Source organism: Centropristis striata, chromosome 11 (genome assembly GCF_030273125.1).
Source record: "Centropristis striata isolate RG_2023a ecotype Rhode Island chromosome 11, C.striata_1.0, whole genome shotgun sequence".
Lineage (NCBI taxonomy): Eukaryota > Metazoa > Chordata > Actinopteri > Perciformes > Serranidae > Centropristis > Centropristis striata.
This window is the reverse complement of record NC_081527.1, coordinates 33,056,404-33,075,630: the sequence shown is the minus strand read 5'-3', so window position 1 is coordinate 33,075,630 and position 19,227 is coordinate 33,056,404. Positions and strand designations below refer to the sequence as shown.

The following is a 19,227-nucleotide window of genomic DNA, read 5'->3' as shown; positions in this document are numbered from 1 at the left end:
TGGGTATTGTTCCAGGCTAATAAAATAATAAACTAAACCAAAGCAATGGCACCACTGCTGCCATCTAGTGTACACATGTATCACCCTGACAAAGCATTGTTTGGGGATGTTGGGTATATATCTGGAACAAAAATTACATTATTCTGATATTTATATTATAATTTATAGTATGTTGAGCTTCATGAAAGTGAACATGGAAACAGTGAACTGTGAAAAAAAAGCAAGAAGCCATATACATGGTTAATCAGTGTTTGTCTTTATTTCAATATACAAAAAGATGGATGTATTCTCATCTAGTTTATATTTCTAAGCATTTCAACTCACAGATAAAGTTACCATTCATACTGTTTGAGTGAAACCAACCAACATACACCACACGCTCACACACACACACACACACACACACACACACAGTTCACATAAACAGGGAAGGTCACACAGTTCAGTCAAACATCCATTCACACAATGAGAAATGAACAATATGTCGACTGTAAATCAAAAAAAGGATTTTGCTTTCACAGGATTCACACATGAAAAGGAAGAAACCCTTTACATTTGTCAAGTAAATATATACACAATACTTGATTTTTTTTTTTTTTTTTTTGAAGATGAGACTGACTCAATGTTAGTGTTACTAACGAGGTACTGCATGAGGTAAGTGGTTTTCTGTTCAGAAGAGCTGGGTGTAAGACAGCATTTGGGAGGTAACAAGCGATCACGGCAGATTTTTTTTTTGTTTTCCTTCGTGATCGTTGTTTTTCTGGCACAATACGTGAAAGCACCTGGGTCACGTTCAGCTCGCACATAAAAATTCAACCAACAGCTTTTTTTTCTTCTTCTATCAGGTTTTTGTCTTTATCAGAACATGATCCAGGTGTGATGAGATGTACTCTATTGATCCGCAGAAGAAAACTGCTAAGTCACAGCTGAGTTGAACTACTTAAAACTATGATACTCAAGTGACTATTGCTGTATAATAAATATTGCTGGACTCTTGGACCACGCACATGCCACTGTTCACATGAATCGCAATGGGGCTGCATTATCAATCAATCATGTAGTTACAGACACATTGATGATTTCCAAACACTAACAACCATTATTCTGTATGGATTGATGTTTTTTTTTTTCTCCCCACACGTTCTTTACCAAAACTGCACAGGAGCAAGCATCACAGACCACTGTTAAAATCACCATCTTTCCACATCACTAATCAAAGCACAACAGATGAGCCTGTGTGTTGTCCAACGTGGTTAAACGATCACAGAACAGGTCTGAACATCACATCAGCGGGTTAATATTGAGGTAATACTGTTCAAACTGGCATTTCCAGCAAGTGGCCAATCACAGAAGCCGCCAGCACCAAACTATAAGGGATTTTTTTTTGTTGATTTTTTTTGTCTGGTTTTTGATGATATACACACTAAGCTTTCTAATGTAAGTGCTACCTACACAGCTTCTGATTCAGAGGAACTGATACCATTATTCATAGAAATCAGTAAAACAACCACCATTCTTGAAGAAAATTATATATATACTGTATATATATATGTATATATAAAATTAAATCACAGGGCTAGTTGTCAAAATGACTTTTAAATATGTAGAGGTGGAACTGAGATATCCCTTTCAGTTTCTGTGAAATGAGAACAATAATGCCCTGATTTTGTATTTTTTTTTAAAAACAGATCAGTGTTCGGCAACTGTGTGTACAGGTCTATTTACAAGCATCTGCCTCTCTTCTTTTTAGGTTTGTACAGCATTAACACCGTGACAACTCGTCAGGCTCTATTTTAAAAAAAATCTCCACAGACAAAGAGGCCAAACCGGCAATAAAATATCTCAACTACTAAAACACAATAAAATACATAAACACAACTTGATATACATGTAGAAAAAGCCTGAGGTACTTGTCAGAATATCTGAGGTCAGTCTGGAGGAGTAAGCAGCTGAAGGCTTACCCAGTCAAAAAAAACAACACAAAAACAGAATATTAGCCTCACATAATATCATTAGCGTTATATTAACAAAGAATACATGTACATCTACAAATCCTTGAGTATCCTGGAATAGTCACAGCAGCATAACGGACATTCAATGTATGGTATTCATGGTATGGTACAACTATGGCATTGCATTTGAGACAAAGGCAACCATTTGAGCTCTCCTTGCATGATGTACAGTGACTGAGGTATCTGGGGACTGGTGTCCGACTGAGTCTATTGAACAAACACCCATGAAAATTAAAAAAAACAGACATGTTGCTTACTCAAGTATGGCCCTCGCAAGGATAAACCCCACCTATCTGTCCATGGTTCTTACTTTAAAAACACGCTCTATTCATTTCACATCATTTAGTCTTCAAATTCTCACACAATCACACGCACACTCACGCTCACACAGACAGTTAAAATCAAGAATGTGTAACATTGCAACTCCAGACAGCATCCGTCAATGCCCCTGGCACTGGCAAAGGAGTAACTCTGAATTTCTACAATTAAAAAACAAAATAAAATCCAGGAATATGTCCATGATAGCTAGCTGGATAGCTTGGCTCTCAACTTAGAGAAAATGTTCCAAAGAAGCCTACTGGATACCTGAGAGGTAGTTCCCCGGGGACAAGACGCTTGTCCCGAATCTTCAAATAGTCCAAAATGTCCAATACAACTGCTCAGCTCCCGTTTCAGCTCCTTCCTTGCGATAAAACAGCTGTGCTCCAATTTTTTTGTTGTTGATCTTTTTCTTTCATTCTGAGGCATTCACAGGTTTAAAATAAGGGAGCACACTCGAGTTTAAAAAAAATCGAGAAGCTTCGACCCCTGAGGAAGATGAATATATTTTGTCTAACAGTCTCAAAACGGTTCCTCCGAGGTGTGCAGCACGGCGTCCGAGGTTTGGAGCAAAAGTTCGTATCATTTGGCCGCAGACGATCATGACCAAGACAGGAAAAAATCAACAAAGATAACAACTTATGAGGTAATAAAAATTCACTAACACAAAAGAAATACATGAGGTAATGATGACATTTAAGATTTGACACATGGGTGTTATCAGATGTGCCCATCGCATAACTTATTACTACTTCAAAACTACAGCAGATGGATGTGTTAGTAAAATCTGACTTTAAACACCAAAAACATTAAAAACAAAAAACAAAAATAATACCAGTATTGGGATAAAATAGCAGCTGCATTCAAGTTGCTAGTTGTTTCTTATGTTTTTAAATATTCACGGAGATCCGCTGAGTTTGGATTTGAGAAATAAAAAGTCAGGAGCTCAGGTGAAGGATGGTGTCACCCGTTCAGGTGCTGGACTCTTTGGGAGGTAGGTCCTCGTTGGTGAGAGACGTCACAATGCAGACGGGGCTGTCTGAGGTAGTGCTGCTGATCGTTCTGGCGATCTGGCCGATGCGTTCCTCGACGCAGCCGGCGGACAATCGCGCCTCTGCGTCGTGGTCCCAGCATTCTTCGATGGTCTCGGACATCTGGCTCAGACCCTGTAGCCACAAAACAAAAGTTATAGGAGAGCAAGCCTGCAGTTGTATTTTCTTACTTTATCAAAAAGCCACTAGCTTTTGCGCATATGTTTTTGAACCCAGTAATACATTTCTTAGGAGAGAAATCTCCCACTTCATCTTTACCCTACAGGTAGATACAACTGACAAAGTTCAGACACAAAAAAAAACTGATTCAGATAAACTATATTTGGGCCCCAGTTGCTGCTCTTTCTTTCTAAGTATTTATCTGGTACAGAGTTACTGTATTTATTGGTGTAGTGCACAGCATCAGCCACCAGAGGTCAGTCTAATGGTGGAGCAGAGACTTACAGGACTATAAAGAAACTAAAATGCAGCTTTCCCTGTTTGGCAGTATTTTTGGTTTAGTCCTGATGATAAAGAGGAGTCGATGAACATGGACAAAGTACAGCAGAGAGAAAGCAGGGAAAAAACACTGTGTTTAGAGGCAACATTAAGGGTTAATTTGAAACTAAACCAGAGTTGACTGTTGTAAGAACAGTGGGACAGACTTACCAAGAGGGGTTTGTTGAGTTTTATTTCATATTTTCTTAGATTTAGTTTATTTTAATGAGTTAACTACACAATTAAGCTAGTCTTCAGAAGGTGTACGGTTGATATTTTCTGTTTAAAAAGCAAAATAGGTGCTACAGCGCTGATGCACACAAATACAATCATACAACAGGTGAAAAGTAAGGAAGACATGACAGTATTGAAAAATAGATACCACCAAAGCTGAACTATAGCCTCAGATGGTCAAGCTGTATTTACTGGAAAAGAGGATGAATGACATCCTGGTATTGCTGTTGAAACTACGAGAGTAATTCTTCCACAGTTACTCACAGGATGTTTGAGCCAGCAGTCCTTGATGACTGGACGCATCTTCTTGTGCACGACCACATCCTGCAGATCCTCCAGGGTGGGATGCTGGCCTATTTCGTCCTCAAACGGCAGCATGTACTCGCCAACTGTACCTGAAGAGGGGCAGCAAGGGCACAGGACGGAAAGCATTACTAAAGAGATCAAGTCAAGTCAAAAGTGCTGCATTTGGATTTTGCCCTCTATTTGAATTCTTCTATTTACCTTCCACCTAAATCAGATAGCTTTCCCAAGCAAAGCAAAAACTAATCCTTTGTTTATTAGGTCAGCCTGAAGCACAATGACCTTTCACCTGTGGACGAAGCAGCATTCCTGCACTGTTTGACTCACCGTCTGTCTCTGTGCAGCGGGACACCAGCTCCCACAGCACCAAGCCCATAGCATACATGTCTATCCTCAGGAAGGAGTCTCGCTGGAAGTTGATGGCTCCCTCCAGCACCTCTGGAGCCATGTAACGCCTCGTACCCACCTGGAAGGACAATGGATTCAACTAGATATGAGTAAGCGCAGGAACAACGTCATGCTGGCTGTTAACATTTTTTTTTTTTTTTTTTTTTTTTAAACATTCTTTTCACTGGCCACAAGGACACGTTATGCACTCAACATTGAGCCAGTTAAAGCAATGCAAAACAACACTGAAGTATCAAGCAACATCCTGCTCGCTGCAGGGTGAAGTGGCTCCACTAAAAGATGCAATCTACAAACTTATCAAGTCATTCAACACTTCTGAATTATTTTCATGATGAAGCATTACCACGATCTAATTAAACTAAAGAACAACACAACAAAGTTTCTTTGTAGGCAGCCCTGGCATCATATATAACCTGAATTTAAAGCAATTTAAAGCACTTAATTTGAAATACAAGCACTTTTCAAGCAGCACATTCAAATTCAAGTCTTTTCAAAGATTTCCAGCACCTATAGGAACCCTGGAATTTGTCAACTTTTGACACTCAACATTATTTCATGTCAAAATGAAAAACAAATTAATAAATAACTAACATACCAGTGCAATTAAGTGTGAATATGAAACAAAGTTACGCTTTTTTTTTTTTAAATAAACATTTTAGACGTAATCCCAGATTTTTTGGAATTAGTGTTGTATCATGAGTGTTGTATCATGTTGAAAATAAAGCATTTTTCAAGGAATACATTCGAATTGAAGCATATTCCCAACCTTGAAAACATTTAAGCTTAACTTCAACTTTGTATAAACCCTGTGTACAAACATTTCTGAGAAATCATGTGCCTATGTGGAAATAAAAACCAGCAGTGAAGTTATTTCATACCTGGCCGTGAGTGTCTCCTGGAGGTTTTCCTGGTTCAAATCGTACAGCGAGACCAAAGTCTCCAATAACTGCAGTCAGATCATCTCGCAGCATCACATTCTTGCTCTTGAAGTCCCTGGGAAATTAATTTCAGGAGAAACTCATTATAATGCTGTAATTATAGAGATATTTAGTCACACACATTAATTCATGGGCTTCCAAGGCAAAATGACTGAATCGAGCACAACCAGAAGAGGGCAGCACCAATTAAAAGGTTTCATCTAAAATTAACTGCAGTCAGTTTTTCAGGGTTATGTGGACCAGGAATGCCGAGAACGGTTTGTGTTTTCTCTACCTGTGTGCAATGGTGGGTTTGGGCCCCTCTCCCTTGTAGCTGGGAATGTCCTCATGGAGGTAAGCCAAGCCGCGGGACATGGTCTCTGCTATGTGACACAGGTCACTCCAGGTCACAGTGTTGCCCTTCAGGTGGTCTGTCAATGAGCCCTGCACACAAACACACACACACACAAGACTCAGGAACAAGCACTAATAACAGCACAAGAATCTCATTTTAATCAACCTCTCAGAAAATCTACTGATTCTGTTTGAGTTAGCCGACCGTAAACCTGGAATAGATTGTTTTTGCTCCTGTGTTTCACTTCATTTGCCAGTCGAATAGTGTAGTCTGGAAGAATTACCAGAGGCGTCCCAATTTACACAATATAGCTTAAAATATCATTAAAAATACTGACAAAAATGGAAACATTAAACCGAACAGATGACACACACACAGATGGCACGGAGACAATTACTGGAACTAAATATGCTTGTGCCACTGCCATGGATAGAAGGTGCTGCGAGGACAAGCCTTGAAAGTCATTACACAAATGTAATGCTACATTTGTGGGTATGGTAATTACTGTTTAATCCTCTTTTGATGTATTAATACCTTTGTTGTGAGGACCAATGAACAGGATATCCTGGCAGCCTCGAGGTGTATAATCATACGGTATTATTTCAGACACACACACGTTATTACTGTCATTTTAGATACAAGTATTATTCCACCTAATTGCCTGTATTATTTTTACACTACATGCTTTAAGAACTATCCTCTATAAATCCAAGTAGCTTCACTTTAAGGTATACTGCAGAGCTGCCATAAGTAATAAAATCCACTTTAATAAAAAGCTGTGATGCTCTTTGGTTGAGGTAAATAATAATAAAAAAAAGCCTCTGCCAATATTGGAAAAAGTCCAGCAGCTCTAGTAAACACAGAAGCCCTATACCTGTCCAAGAATGTGCTATATGTGGGTATATATGGGAAGACTCACCCTCTCATGAAACTCTGTGATAAGCCACAGCTCCGTCTCCAGGTTGCTGCCGTGCTTCTCTGCAGCGATGTAACGCAAGAGGTTTTCATGTCGCATCCCAGGAGTCACGAATATGTCCCGCTCGTTTTGCCATGACTGCTTGTCCTGTAGGAACATAAACACAGGGCAGAAAGTGTTTAGATCTTTATGATTTATATGCACAATTTTGCAAATAATGTGGTCTCTTTATACGTTACAAAGCCTCAGTTTGTGCCTCTCGTGTATTGGCAGAACGTTTAAGTCACAGCACTAAGCATGCAATTTTCCAAGAACTATATGCTCAATAATCTTTAAAACCCCATGAGTTAATTTATTGATACTGAACTGGTTTTATGAGGGCAATTCAAGCACCCTTAAATACTCTTTTAACCATCTGAATTGTTTTAAAAAACTATTCACTGCATGAGAAAAAAAGTTTTTTTTTAACCTGTAGCCAGAAATTACATACATTATTCTCAATTTGTTTAGAATAGCACTTTGAGAGTGCAGACCTCTGCCAAGCCCGACGTGCATTCATGTGCTCCCATTTCCCCAGTTTGGAAGACATATTTTTATTTTTCTAGTGTCGTATTTGTATTTCCGTACTCAGAGTGTTCAAACAACATGTTGACGGCTATTACCAGTGCTTGCATGACAACAAAGATCAAAGGGAAAGGATCAGGTGAGCCATGAAATAAGATCAGAAACCATGTTTCTGGTTATTCTGACACCACATGAAGTCAACACATATTCCCTATCACATTTAGACAACATGTCGATAGCCTTTTTCCAGTATTTGCAAGACAACAAAGAGCAAAGCAACAGACCAGTTGAGCCATGAAATATGATCAAAAGTCATTTAACATGAATGCAGCACAAATGCACTTTCTCAGCAATGTTAACAAAAAAGAAAATTAATTTGTGTATCTGCCCTGTGGTTCAGATCCGCTACAAAAATTGAATGGGTTCTTCCTTGACTCATGCTCCACCCTTCCACCAAGTTTAATGAAAATCAGAGACAAACTACACAGAAAAATAATCTCTTTGACTGGAAAAACATTCATACAAAATATTTTGCATTTGTGGTTAAGTGGATAAGCCAGTACAATTCCAACATGGGCACTCCATTCACAGGTTTAAAAGAAATCGCATATATTTTGCAACAGATAATATATTTATTTATCCAGGTGGTGGGGAGTCTTTGAGGACTTTAAAGATCAACACACACATATTTTTAAAAATGTCTAAAGCTTGTCTGTGACTCAAAAATCACTACAATGCAGCTCTAAAAAAGATAAACACTTACAAAAATGCCTGAATAAATTGAGATGGTTGACGTACCTGAACAGGGAAGACCTTGACAGCAACATATTCGCTCATTAACTGGGCCTTCCAAACACAACCGAAGCGCCCCCTAGCTTTGATTTCCAGCAGCTGCAGTGGTTTCAGACCCACCAAGGGCGATGGAGGAGCTGGTCCAGGATCCTGAAAAGGCAAACCAGTTAAACCAGTCTTGTTTTTCTACCAGATCGAACATAAACATGTTGGCAAGGACAAACGGGCGTAGGAACCCTTTTATTCCGGCCGCCATTTACCTTCTTAATAATGCACAAAAAGACTGGTAGATGTTGAATTTTACGTTTTTAGTTATTGTTTTTATTAGTCTTGTTTGTGATTTGTGTACTGCTGGCTGCAAAACAAATTGCCCCCTTGGGTATAATAAAGTTTTATTTGACTTTCTAGAGATAATATTCCAGGACAGTTTCAGTGATGACCTCGCTGGTAAGACAGACAGGGATCATGTCATACACAAATATGTCCCTCTCTGTTGTCTGATTTAACCCATTGAAGCCTGGAAAGCGGATACGTCGTTTTGTAGTATTTGTATAAGCTCTCATATACTTGTTGAATTTCATTTCTATCTGCTACAGAGGCTGAAAAATCTATTATTTAGTAGAAGCGTTGACACTTCTGTTGAATTTCCAGGAAAACTTCAGGTTTTAGGGGCTTATTTTAAAATCGTTTTACAGGCGTTTTAGGCCTCAATGGGTTAAGAGATATGCAGTCTATGGTATAACTTATCTATGAATTCTTTTCAGTGACATTTGACTTTTCCTCTTCTATTCCTAAGTTTTCCATGACTGGAAAATGTGTCATCCGTTTTCCACAACATGTGGGAACCCTGATATAACTGAAGAATGGCATCATTAAGATCAGCGGCGGCAGCAACCATGAGCAGTACAAAAACAAACATGCAAGTAAAGACTGATCTCCTGACACAGCAGATGTCACAGATTACCACCGCAGCGTCAGACCGGGGTACGGCCTCTCTCACCTCGCTCAGGTCCACATGTCCGTAGGGGGGTTTGCGGTGGCGGTACATCCACAAGGCCAGAACGAGGCCCAAGGACAGCACACAGAGAGGCAGCAGGGAGTACACCAGCACGTTGAGCAGAGACGGCACTCGTGGCGGAGGCCGGATTTTCACTGTCAAGGAGATACGGAATAATTACAGCATGTCAGCTTTATGACACTTAGGTTATAAAAGCAACATCACGAGCGTCCCTCGCACTCCGCGAGTGCTGATTTCAAAAGAGACAGGTAACATTTTATCTAGATTGCCCAGCCTTGATCATCACAGACTGAGTCACGACACAGTGACTGTAGAAATGCAACAATGGGGCTTGTGTTGGTGTCTTTATCGTCAGCTGAAAATCTGTATATGACATTGCAAATAAAAGGTTATTATAGTTTTGAGTGTCATATGTTGATATGGCATTTGAAAGGAAAATACAGTTGCTCTCATCCACCTTATAAGGAATTATTTAGCAACATTTAAAAAGGAAAAAAAATCTGTCAAAAAAAAGTCTGTAACATGCACCAGTGTGTGATATACATGACGTTTTCCACTACTGGATGCAAGGCTTAGCTTCACACCCACTAATCGGAGGGGAAAAGCAAAGACCTATTTTTTGCTTGTGCTATATGTGGGATGTATTTGCTGCTCACCTCGGTTGCCACTGCCAATCATGTCAGGAAGGTGGGTGAATCGTTCATTGCAGTAGTTGCCCTCACAGCAGCAGAAGAAGACCTGAGGGTTTTCCTCCATGGAGACACACTCTTGCCTAAAAAAAAAGTAGAGGTCACACCTACGTTATTGCTACGATAACCAAATGTTGAAACAAACAGTTTTAATAAAAAAACAATACGGTCAAAACATCATGATAGTAAAACTAGTGTAGCCTTTGGGATTTAGACTATACTATACAGCTCATTTCGTTAATTTAAACTAAAAACAATCAAAAACATCAAACTTAATCAAAATTAAACTATTTATAGCAGCCAGAAACTGTGAAGACAGAAGTTACCATTAGATTTTTAAATCTCAGACAGCCAACACTTCAGCCAATAAAAATAACCAAATCTAAGCTTAAAATAGTGACATTTTCTGTGAATCACTTTATTCTACAGGTCTCACAAGCCAAAAATAAACATTTTGCTCTAACCAGATCCTGTTCAAAATATAAAATTCTGCACTCCTCAGCACAACTGAGAAAACATGAATGATTCATCCGAGACCAACAGTCACGTGACGAAAAAACAGCGAAACTTGGACTGAACTGCAAGCTGTTTGCACAGGAGAGGTTGTAAAAATGTAAACAGTTCAATATGTATATCATGTGGTTAGTAACATGTATTAGCACTTAGAAAAATGTTCAATTTCAAGACTGCATAACTGCTCTCAAATTATATAATTAATCTTTGTAACATTGCCTCTCACCTTGCTCACACACCTGCCCACCACTCTCTTTATTTAGATAGAGCTGATCAGAATTATACCTTTATGGTTATAATTACAGCCAACAGTCTTTCAGGCCAAATCTATTTCCCCTGAAACTGTCAACAAAATTGTACCTGTGTCTAAACCCATCATTTGTGCACATCACATTCCAGCAAAGCTTTTGGAAATATGCTTTTGGCTTAATGCAGTTTGTGCTGATCAACATTATCATGCCACTATCATAACACCGGGTTTGTACAGCTTAATAACACATTTCAAACACGTCCAAGGTACCTAAACCAAAAATTGACAGACTCTCAAAGCCTTTATCGTCACATCAAATGTGAAAAACAGTGTATTTCACTGTCAGCCAAATTCTATAAATGATAACTGGGAAAATAAAGAATGAATAGGAATAAAAACAAAGGGCTAAATTAACATCGTTACTGTTCCATTTCAGTCAATTGCTGACGATTTAAAAAAAGGAATAGCTAGCACCATTTCTACATCACACCAAGCAACATTTTCTGCATCATATATTGTGTAAAAGGTTTTTGTAACAGCACATACACAGATGCCGTATGCCTATGATAGGCCAATATAGGTCTATATTCAATGTTGTTATGTGTATATATGTGTGGTTCTGTGCTGTACTGACTGTGAATAATATTATCTCCAAACTGATCATCAGAATGAAACTTTTTCTGGTCTCACTATATTCCCTTCATATTTATTTACTGAAGCCTGAAGCCCTTTCCTTTGAAACTTTCAAAAAAAAAAATGTGGTTAAACCTACAATTTCTACCCATCACATTCCAGCAAAGTTAAGTTAACTCTATGGAGTCTTGGGCTATTTTGTCCATTTCTTAATCCTTTTCATCCTTCCTGTATACACCACTATAAAAAATGTTTAAATGTCATGTTGGTATATTTTTTTCCGCACAACCTCACCTATGTGATAATAATTATTTCATCTCGACTTACTGGATCAACATTTTGAACCAAAAAGAAACAAAGAAAAACAAACATAAATGTGATCTTGAATCATTTTTTTAAACTTCCAAAACACTATCATGCTCAATGAAGAATTTTAAATGTTGCAAATGTGAAAAAAGGTTGCAAATATAACATAAGAGGCTTACATCAAGTCCTGTATTTTTATACAAAATATATTTGAGCTTGTCTCCAGTTTTACTTGGTATATCATCATCAAACTGAAACTGGCCTCATGGAGTTTACAGCCAGAACTTTAGAGGTAAATTTACAGTAGGGCTCCATGGTGCTTTGTTTTTACGTCTGGATGTGATGAAGAAGTCATGCTTTGGCACTTTTGTGAACTGTGAGTGTGAGTGTTATGTAAATATGTGCTCTTGGTGTAATGTAGTCCATGCACATCAACATTAATATGCCACTATCACTCATAATAGTATATTTTCTCAAAAAACTGCAGGTTAATCTTAAAACCAACCTTTAATAATCAGAAATAAACCCATAGACCCTTTTTTATTGGCTGCTAATGGTTAATTAATTCTTTAAACACACACACTGGGATGTGTCATCTGGGGCAGATTATTATAGTTCTGTTTTCTCCAGCTTGCCTTCATGAGCCACCAGAGGTCTCCAGCATGTTCCCAATGCTGCGGCTTGAATATTAAAGAGTAAAAAGTTTGATCGTGCCGCACAGCTCTGCATTGGCTGCTGATAAAGCTAGTTTAAAATTCTCCTCCTGACTTACAAAATCCTGAGTGGCCCGTTGCCACCATATCTATCTGCCGTCATCGGGCTGTGGACACTGAGCTGTACTCTGCACCATCGATGCAGATGCAGACTATCAGGTTACTCCCAGAAAGAATGAATGTGAGCTCTGCTGGTTGCAGACCGGAGCATTTGCCGAACATTAATTCCTACTTGTGGAAATCACTTCCTCCATCTAATAGAGTCTGGTTCTATATCAAGATTGGGAATTTAATTTTCATATCACTTCAGTCTACCTCGACCTGTTTGGCTGGCCTTACAATTTGTATCGTGAAATACACTTAATATTTTACATTCGATATGCTGAGCTGTGTGTTCTGTGTGTGTATAAATACTTGTGTGTGTGGGTGCAGTAGGCTATGTGCCTCCTAGTTTACTTCTGGTTTTATATACAGGGTCTGTACAGGTTTTTAAGAGTAACATTCAAGCACATTTAAGGTACCTCAAGTAAAAACTTCTAGATTCTCAGAGCCTTAATCATAATAATAATAATCATCATAATCTAAATTACTATGAATGTAATTGTTTATAGAATAGCTTTATACCCACAGCAATTAATGTATATTATCATTACTGTTCATATTACATACAACAGGAGATAAACATATATGACAATGGAGTGTTTCATTTGAAATATTAAAGGTTTTTGGTTAATGCTAGGTTGTGTCAATCGAATTAAAGTTAGAAGTTAAGCTTTTTTTAATGAAAGTACATTCAAATTTAAGCATATTCCTAACCATATTTTTTTAATTAGGCATTTTCCAGAATTTTATTTGCCAATATCAGCTTCTTTAATGTGTCAAACATCTTCTGCTTTTCCCTAGCATATACATAACAAATTGAATTTCTGTGGAGGTTGGACTGTTGGTTAGAAGAAAAGAAAAGCTATTGGAATATTATTTTTGGGCTCTGGGAAATTGAAATGGACATTTTTTTTTTTTTTTTACAAATTTCTGACATTTTATAGATGACAATTAATTGAGAAAACGGACAGATTCATTAATAATTCAAATAAATTGATAATTAAATCAATTCCAGCTCTATACTATCCTAATATAACCTTCATGTGCAGTGATGTGCGTCTATCCATAGAGGTGTTTAGAGGTGTTTGGTTGCCAACTTTTGTAAATATGTGCAGAGATTTATAGTCAGCTACCTAAAGCTAAAGTAATAATGCAGTCTGATAAATCTACCTTCATGAGGGTCATAATGTTCATGTTTTGTTTAAAACTGTTTTAGGCGTGTTTATGCATCTCATAGTTCAGTTTAGTGGCTGTAGTTTGCAATGCTTTTGATTTGAATTGACTGACAGATGTGTCTGTTGTTTATTGTTGAAAAGAACAGAAACACCTATCTGTATAAAGAACTGGCAGCTAAGTGTATCTAATGTGTGCTGAGATTTATATTGGTGATAAAGCAATGCTAATAAGTAAATAAAATCAAGATGCAAATGGGCCACTTAGTCCTGCATTTCGACATTTATGTCAAGTTTGGATCTTTTAGGGCCCCGAATGATGATTTCCCATTCTCATAAATCTGTTGAGCCATCATTAACTCTGTAAAATGTCAGTTAAAATAGAAAAATGCACTTCAAATTGTTCCCAAAGCATGAGATGTCATCATTAAAGGGACAGTTCACCCTCAAATCAATAAAACACATTTTCTTTCTCTCACCTGCAGTGGTATTTATCAGTTTACATTGTTTTGGTGCGAGGTGCTGATTGTTGGAGACATTGACCGTAGAGATGTCTGCCTTATTTTGAATGTAATTGAACTAGGTCTCACTTGGATTTGTAGTGCTCAAAACTAAAAAAAAATACATCTGAAAAACTCAACAACGATGGCCCTTACTGAAATCATTACCTGGTTGTTCAACATAATCCACATACCTTGTTGTGAGCAGTTTCATGTAGAGACTATTTTATTTCTAGTAGATCATGACCAATATAGTTGTATCATGATAATGATATTGACCTAACAAAGATATATCCAGATCTATCTGTATCTCTATATGTTGTCTGATATGCACCAATATGAAAACATTTTTACAGACCAAATAATGCAGAAATCTAATCTTAGGTTGGTTTAGAAATAGTGTCCTCTTTATGTACTTTGTCCGGCAGAGCACTGAACAAATAAAATGTTCTTTCATCTATCAATGAAACAGATGGCTGAAAAGCAAAAGTGAACAGGCTAATAATGAGAATGTAAAACACTATATGCAGAAAGCATAATAATGTAAAATAAGGAAGTTATTTTAATAAGTTATCTGTGTATGAAAGCATCTTTCTGACTACCTTTGCAATGTCACGGTGCAGAATGGGTGCACAATCCACACAGAAAAGCTCTATTTTTTATTCAAGCATAAAAAATGTTATCTGTGTGGGCTGCCATGTCTGCAGTCTGTACATTCTTACCCTCTAGAATCAGTATAGAAATCTCAAAAATCCCATATTGCCGGGGCCCTACTTTATAGTATAGTTCCTGCATGAAACTGCTCAAGACAAGGTCAGTAACCAGGTCATGATTTCTGAAAAGAGACACTGCTGTTAAGTTTCTTTTTGGCACTTACATATAACACAATGTTGCCATACAGTTCTATTAGATACGAGAGAAGGCAGAAATCTTGATGGCCAATATCTTAGACACTATGCCACTCACACTAGAACAATGTAGATTGTGTATTAGCTCTGCAGGTAAGAGGTAAAATGTGTATTTTAGATTTGGGGGTGAACTGTACCTTTAAACTGCTTGTTTTGTCCACAAGTAAGGCCAAAAACAGACATTTTAACAGCTTATCCTTTCATTTGAGAGGCAAGGATCACTAAATGTTTGCAATTCTTTTAGCATGGGGCGATTAACTGCTGTGGCTGGATATGCCCCAGGTCAGAGAAATCTAGAATGTTCTGAACTGTGTGTGGTTTCTGATGCAGATATTTGTGTTGAACTCTCTGCCAGTCTCTCTGGGCACCAGCCAGACACCTAAAATATGAATGTAGATGCACGGTGGCGATGGCCTCGCTCAGTGACCCGACCTGTCATAGCAGTTGAAGTCGTCCAGCCAGCATCCTTTCTTCACCAGCTTGATGGTCCCTGAGGAGTTGAGCCAGGAGGCATAACAGTGCAGTCGCTTGTCCTTCTCCCCCTCGCAGCGCTCGAAGCCGCTCTGGTTGGTCCGCTCCGTACGCCAGTTATCATTGTAGTACACACACTCCCGGGTCTCTGCTTCGCCCAGACTGTACCCTGAGATGGACAGAAGGCCTCAGTCAGCTCACATCGTAATGAATTGAAACTCAACAGCGGAAGGAAGCGCAGACATATGGCGCAGGACTCGCTCGATGCCACGAAGAAACATCTCTGAGCAGAGCCTCTATCATCACTCTGGCACACGGCCAAGTTTGGGAGCTCTCTGTAGTAAAAAGGGAGTTCCTCTGGGCTACGAAATTGTTGCTGAATAGTAGTTCAGCATAATCCCATTCACTAAAAGATCTTTTCAGAGAGTAAAAAGGAGGGAAATGACAGAATTTAATTAGCTATAGAAAAACAATGGTATGCCCTACTGTGATATAGAAACACACCACACACCGGCACGCCACTTCTTCAGATAAGGACTCTTGTATCCTGCCGGAGTGTGACACATCTGGGAAGGCAGATAACACCTTCTTCTTTAAGGGTTTTTACTGTCATTTAGCAGGAAATAGTTCCCCCTAACCAAGCCGAAATGTAACAATAGCTGTCAGTCTCCTAACCTAATGTTACACAATCCCCCTAACTGAAAAGGTTTTTTGTCCTTCTTTGTGGATTTTATGTTGGACAACGTGGGGCGACACATGTGAGGCGTGTTTTTTTGACGAATAGTGAAGCAGATAAGGCATGTTATTCACAATGTCGCTCGGACATTCATGCCTAATCTTTGTTCACAGAAAAAATAGTGCATGTCTCTTTAAATCCCTGCCTATAGGAGGCTGCCCATCCCCCAGTGTTACCCCCACCAACCCATTACACACACACACACACACACACACACACATCCACTTACATGCATTTAGATGTCCAGCAGCATACAATGGATTTCATTATAGGGATGCATGCAATGACCAAACATCATGCTTATTATTAGGGATGGAAGGAAGGTAGTAAAGACAAACACACACACTCACACACACATAGCAGTGATGCTCAATGCTTCATTGAGCCGAGATGGCATTTCTGATATCTGTGGTCACATGATCCAAGAGGACTTTTACTACAAGATCATTCCCCAACCCCCCTCCCTCTGTCACTTACTGAGGCTTACACCACAACAACATGAATTCTGGAGAAGCAGCTTACTATATACACACTCCGAGCCCTAATCTATAAACCATAAAGGCATTAGCTACAGCGCTATTTGGCACACATGAGACAGCTGTGCCTCAATAAAAATTTTATTACAGGTCGTGGAAAAAAAAGTGACGAGCAGAGCAAAGTGGGTGCTATTGTTTCCAAAACAACTATAGGGAAGATCTAGATAAGGGGGACAAAGGTAAACATGTTCGAGGACACACAATAAAACCTCCCATGTGAGTTGCAAACGCCAAACAAAAGAAAAACAAGCCCTTATGCTCAATTTCACGTGGTAGCAGTGAAGTCCCAGGATGTGTAACAGTAACCTCAATTCAGGGGTAAAAAAGACCTGACTTCAGACAACAGCTGCTGTCTCATCAAATCGCATTGATTTACGAAAATCCTTTTCTGAGAAAGTGTGTGTGTTTTCAAAGCACTCTTGTTCGGGGCTGTAACCACAAACAAGAGTGCAGTCCTGAGATGTAGCCTATAAGGTTTCAGGATGTTGATGCAGCTGCTGCCTTCTATTCCTGCCACTGGTAAGAAAGGCGAGCAACAGTTTTAAATTTGGATGTATATTTTGGGGAAATTCCCAACATAAAAACACTATAATAAGTGTTATTATTTAATTAAAAAAGTCGCAGCATTTTCCTGAAATAATTCCAACGTGTGAAATAGATGTGTGTTGTAGGCAACAAGAGAAAAGGCGATTATGGGTATGAGAATAAAATCCCCCACAGCTGACCGATAGTATCCACTGCCAACAAAGTTTAAAACAGCGTAAACTCGCTCGCGGGTCGAAATTTCAAACACACAAAATGTATCTGCCACGGACTCGCAAGGAGGAAAAAAAACTGTTGCAAATTCGACAAAAAAAAGCAGCTTACCTGCGCATAAAGTTCCCAGAAGAAGTGAACAAGTCAGCCATGAAAAAGACATGTTCCGTTTTAAATACAGGACAGAGATTTTCCCCGCTTTCCGTCGCGAACATTAAAACTCTTAGGTTGTCCAAAACATCAGTCCAGGATCAAAACGACCACAGGCCTCCGGTCCCTCCAGCAGCCTTAACCACCACCACAACGCGTGTCAATAGCCGCGACGCTGCAACAATGTTGCAAGGGGGGAAAAAAGATAGGAGCGATTAACTGACTGTCAGACTGTTAGTCCGTTAATAGGTGCAGCATTTCGCGTCGGAAGTGGATCCAAAAACCGAATAGGAAGCCGATAAACCATCCGAGACGAAAGCCCGGTGCTCTTTTTGAGGTTATTCAGTTGAATAGTAGCACCGCTGCATCGGGAGGTCGGTCGGGGTTTACATGCATGTTACTGATCTGTGTCCAAAATGGCTTCTAAATGGGGAATGGGCTGCAAACAGGGAAACCCGGATGTGTAAACACAAAGAGGGGAATTCAGGCAGCCAGCGTGTGACCTTAACACGACACCGTAGATACACGCCTGAAATGACTTTATTTCAGCCTGGTAGCGAGAATTATCACATTTTTTATCACTAAAAAGAAAGCATATGGGAAATGTGACGCGCTGGTGAAATATGTGAGGTTTCCACGTTGCTATTTGTCCCGACTCCAGCTGATATTACACTTGCACTTTCTGTGGTCAGAGTTGGTATTTTATAGTTTCGGTTCTTATTATTGTTATTTTGCCTCGGGTTTTAATTAAAAATGCAGGTAATGGGTTATGATTTGACTGGCACGTGCACGTAGGGGGTAGTGCTTCCTTTAAAAAAAGCATGTTATCGAAATAATTTGCTGCATTATATTAAATGTTAAAGGAAATCCCACACTACATAGTCTCTATTTTAATTTTATTTAGAATATAATAACACAGTAAGCCAGTACATATTGATTCAACACATAAAAATGTATAAGCTCGTGCAATATTTACATAATAGCCTATAGTATATTTGATTTCCACCCCTTGTCAATGTGATAAATATCTCACAAATAGTATGATAATTCGCAGGATTTTTCTATCTGAATGATCTTTTATGCATAAGTAGCAGTGCTAAAAATAGCTGACCTAATTTGGAGTAACAGGATACAATAAATGCTATTTAAATGTATTCGTTCCAATTACTCATTTCACCGCCAGACAGAGTTAAATATAAAATATATCTCACACAGCAAAACCAAAATAGAGCCAAACCATGGCTCATAATGAATCGCTAAGCATTTTTTGTTCCTAAAATTATTATCCCCAAAAACAGGAAGTGTGTGACTATCATGTTCCCTAATTTCCAAACGTGGTGTTTTTTTAATAGTATTTACATTGATGGTTGCTAAATAATCTGTGGTATGGCATAAAAAAACAAGGAAAAAAAATGGGTTTAGTGAG

At 38.8% G+C, this 19,227-nt stretch overlaps 1 protein-coding gene across 1 annotated transcript; it reads right to left on the bottom strand.

The window, feature by feature from the left end:
• Positions 1-233: 233 nt before the first annotated feature.
• LOC131980391 (activin receptor type-2B-like) lies at positions 234-18,224 on the bottom strand. The gene is made up of 11 exons (XM_059344632.1): positions 17,763-18,224; positions 15,585-15,792; positions 10,023-10,138; positions 9,349-9,500; positions 8,355-8,498; positions 6,996-7,139; positions 6,017-6,165; positions 5,683-5,797; positions 4,724-4,862; positions 4,358-4,488; positions 234-3,496 (listed from the first exon to the last, which is right to left on the bottom strand). Exons 1-11 carry the CDS (start codon positions 17,812-17,814, stop codon positions 3,302-3,304), a joined length of 1,545 nt encoding a protein of 514 aa, XP_059200615.1. The 5' UTR covers positions 17,815-18,224; the 3' UTR covers positions 234-3,301.
• Between the last annotated feature and the right edge of the window lie 1,003 nt (positions 18,225-19,227).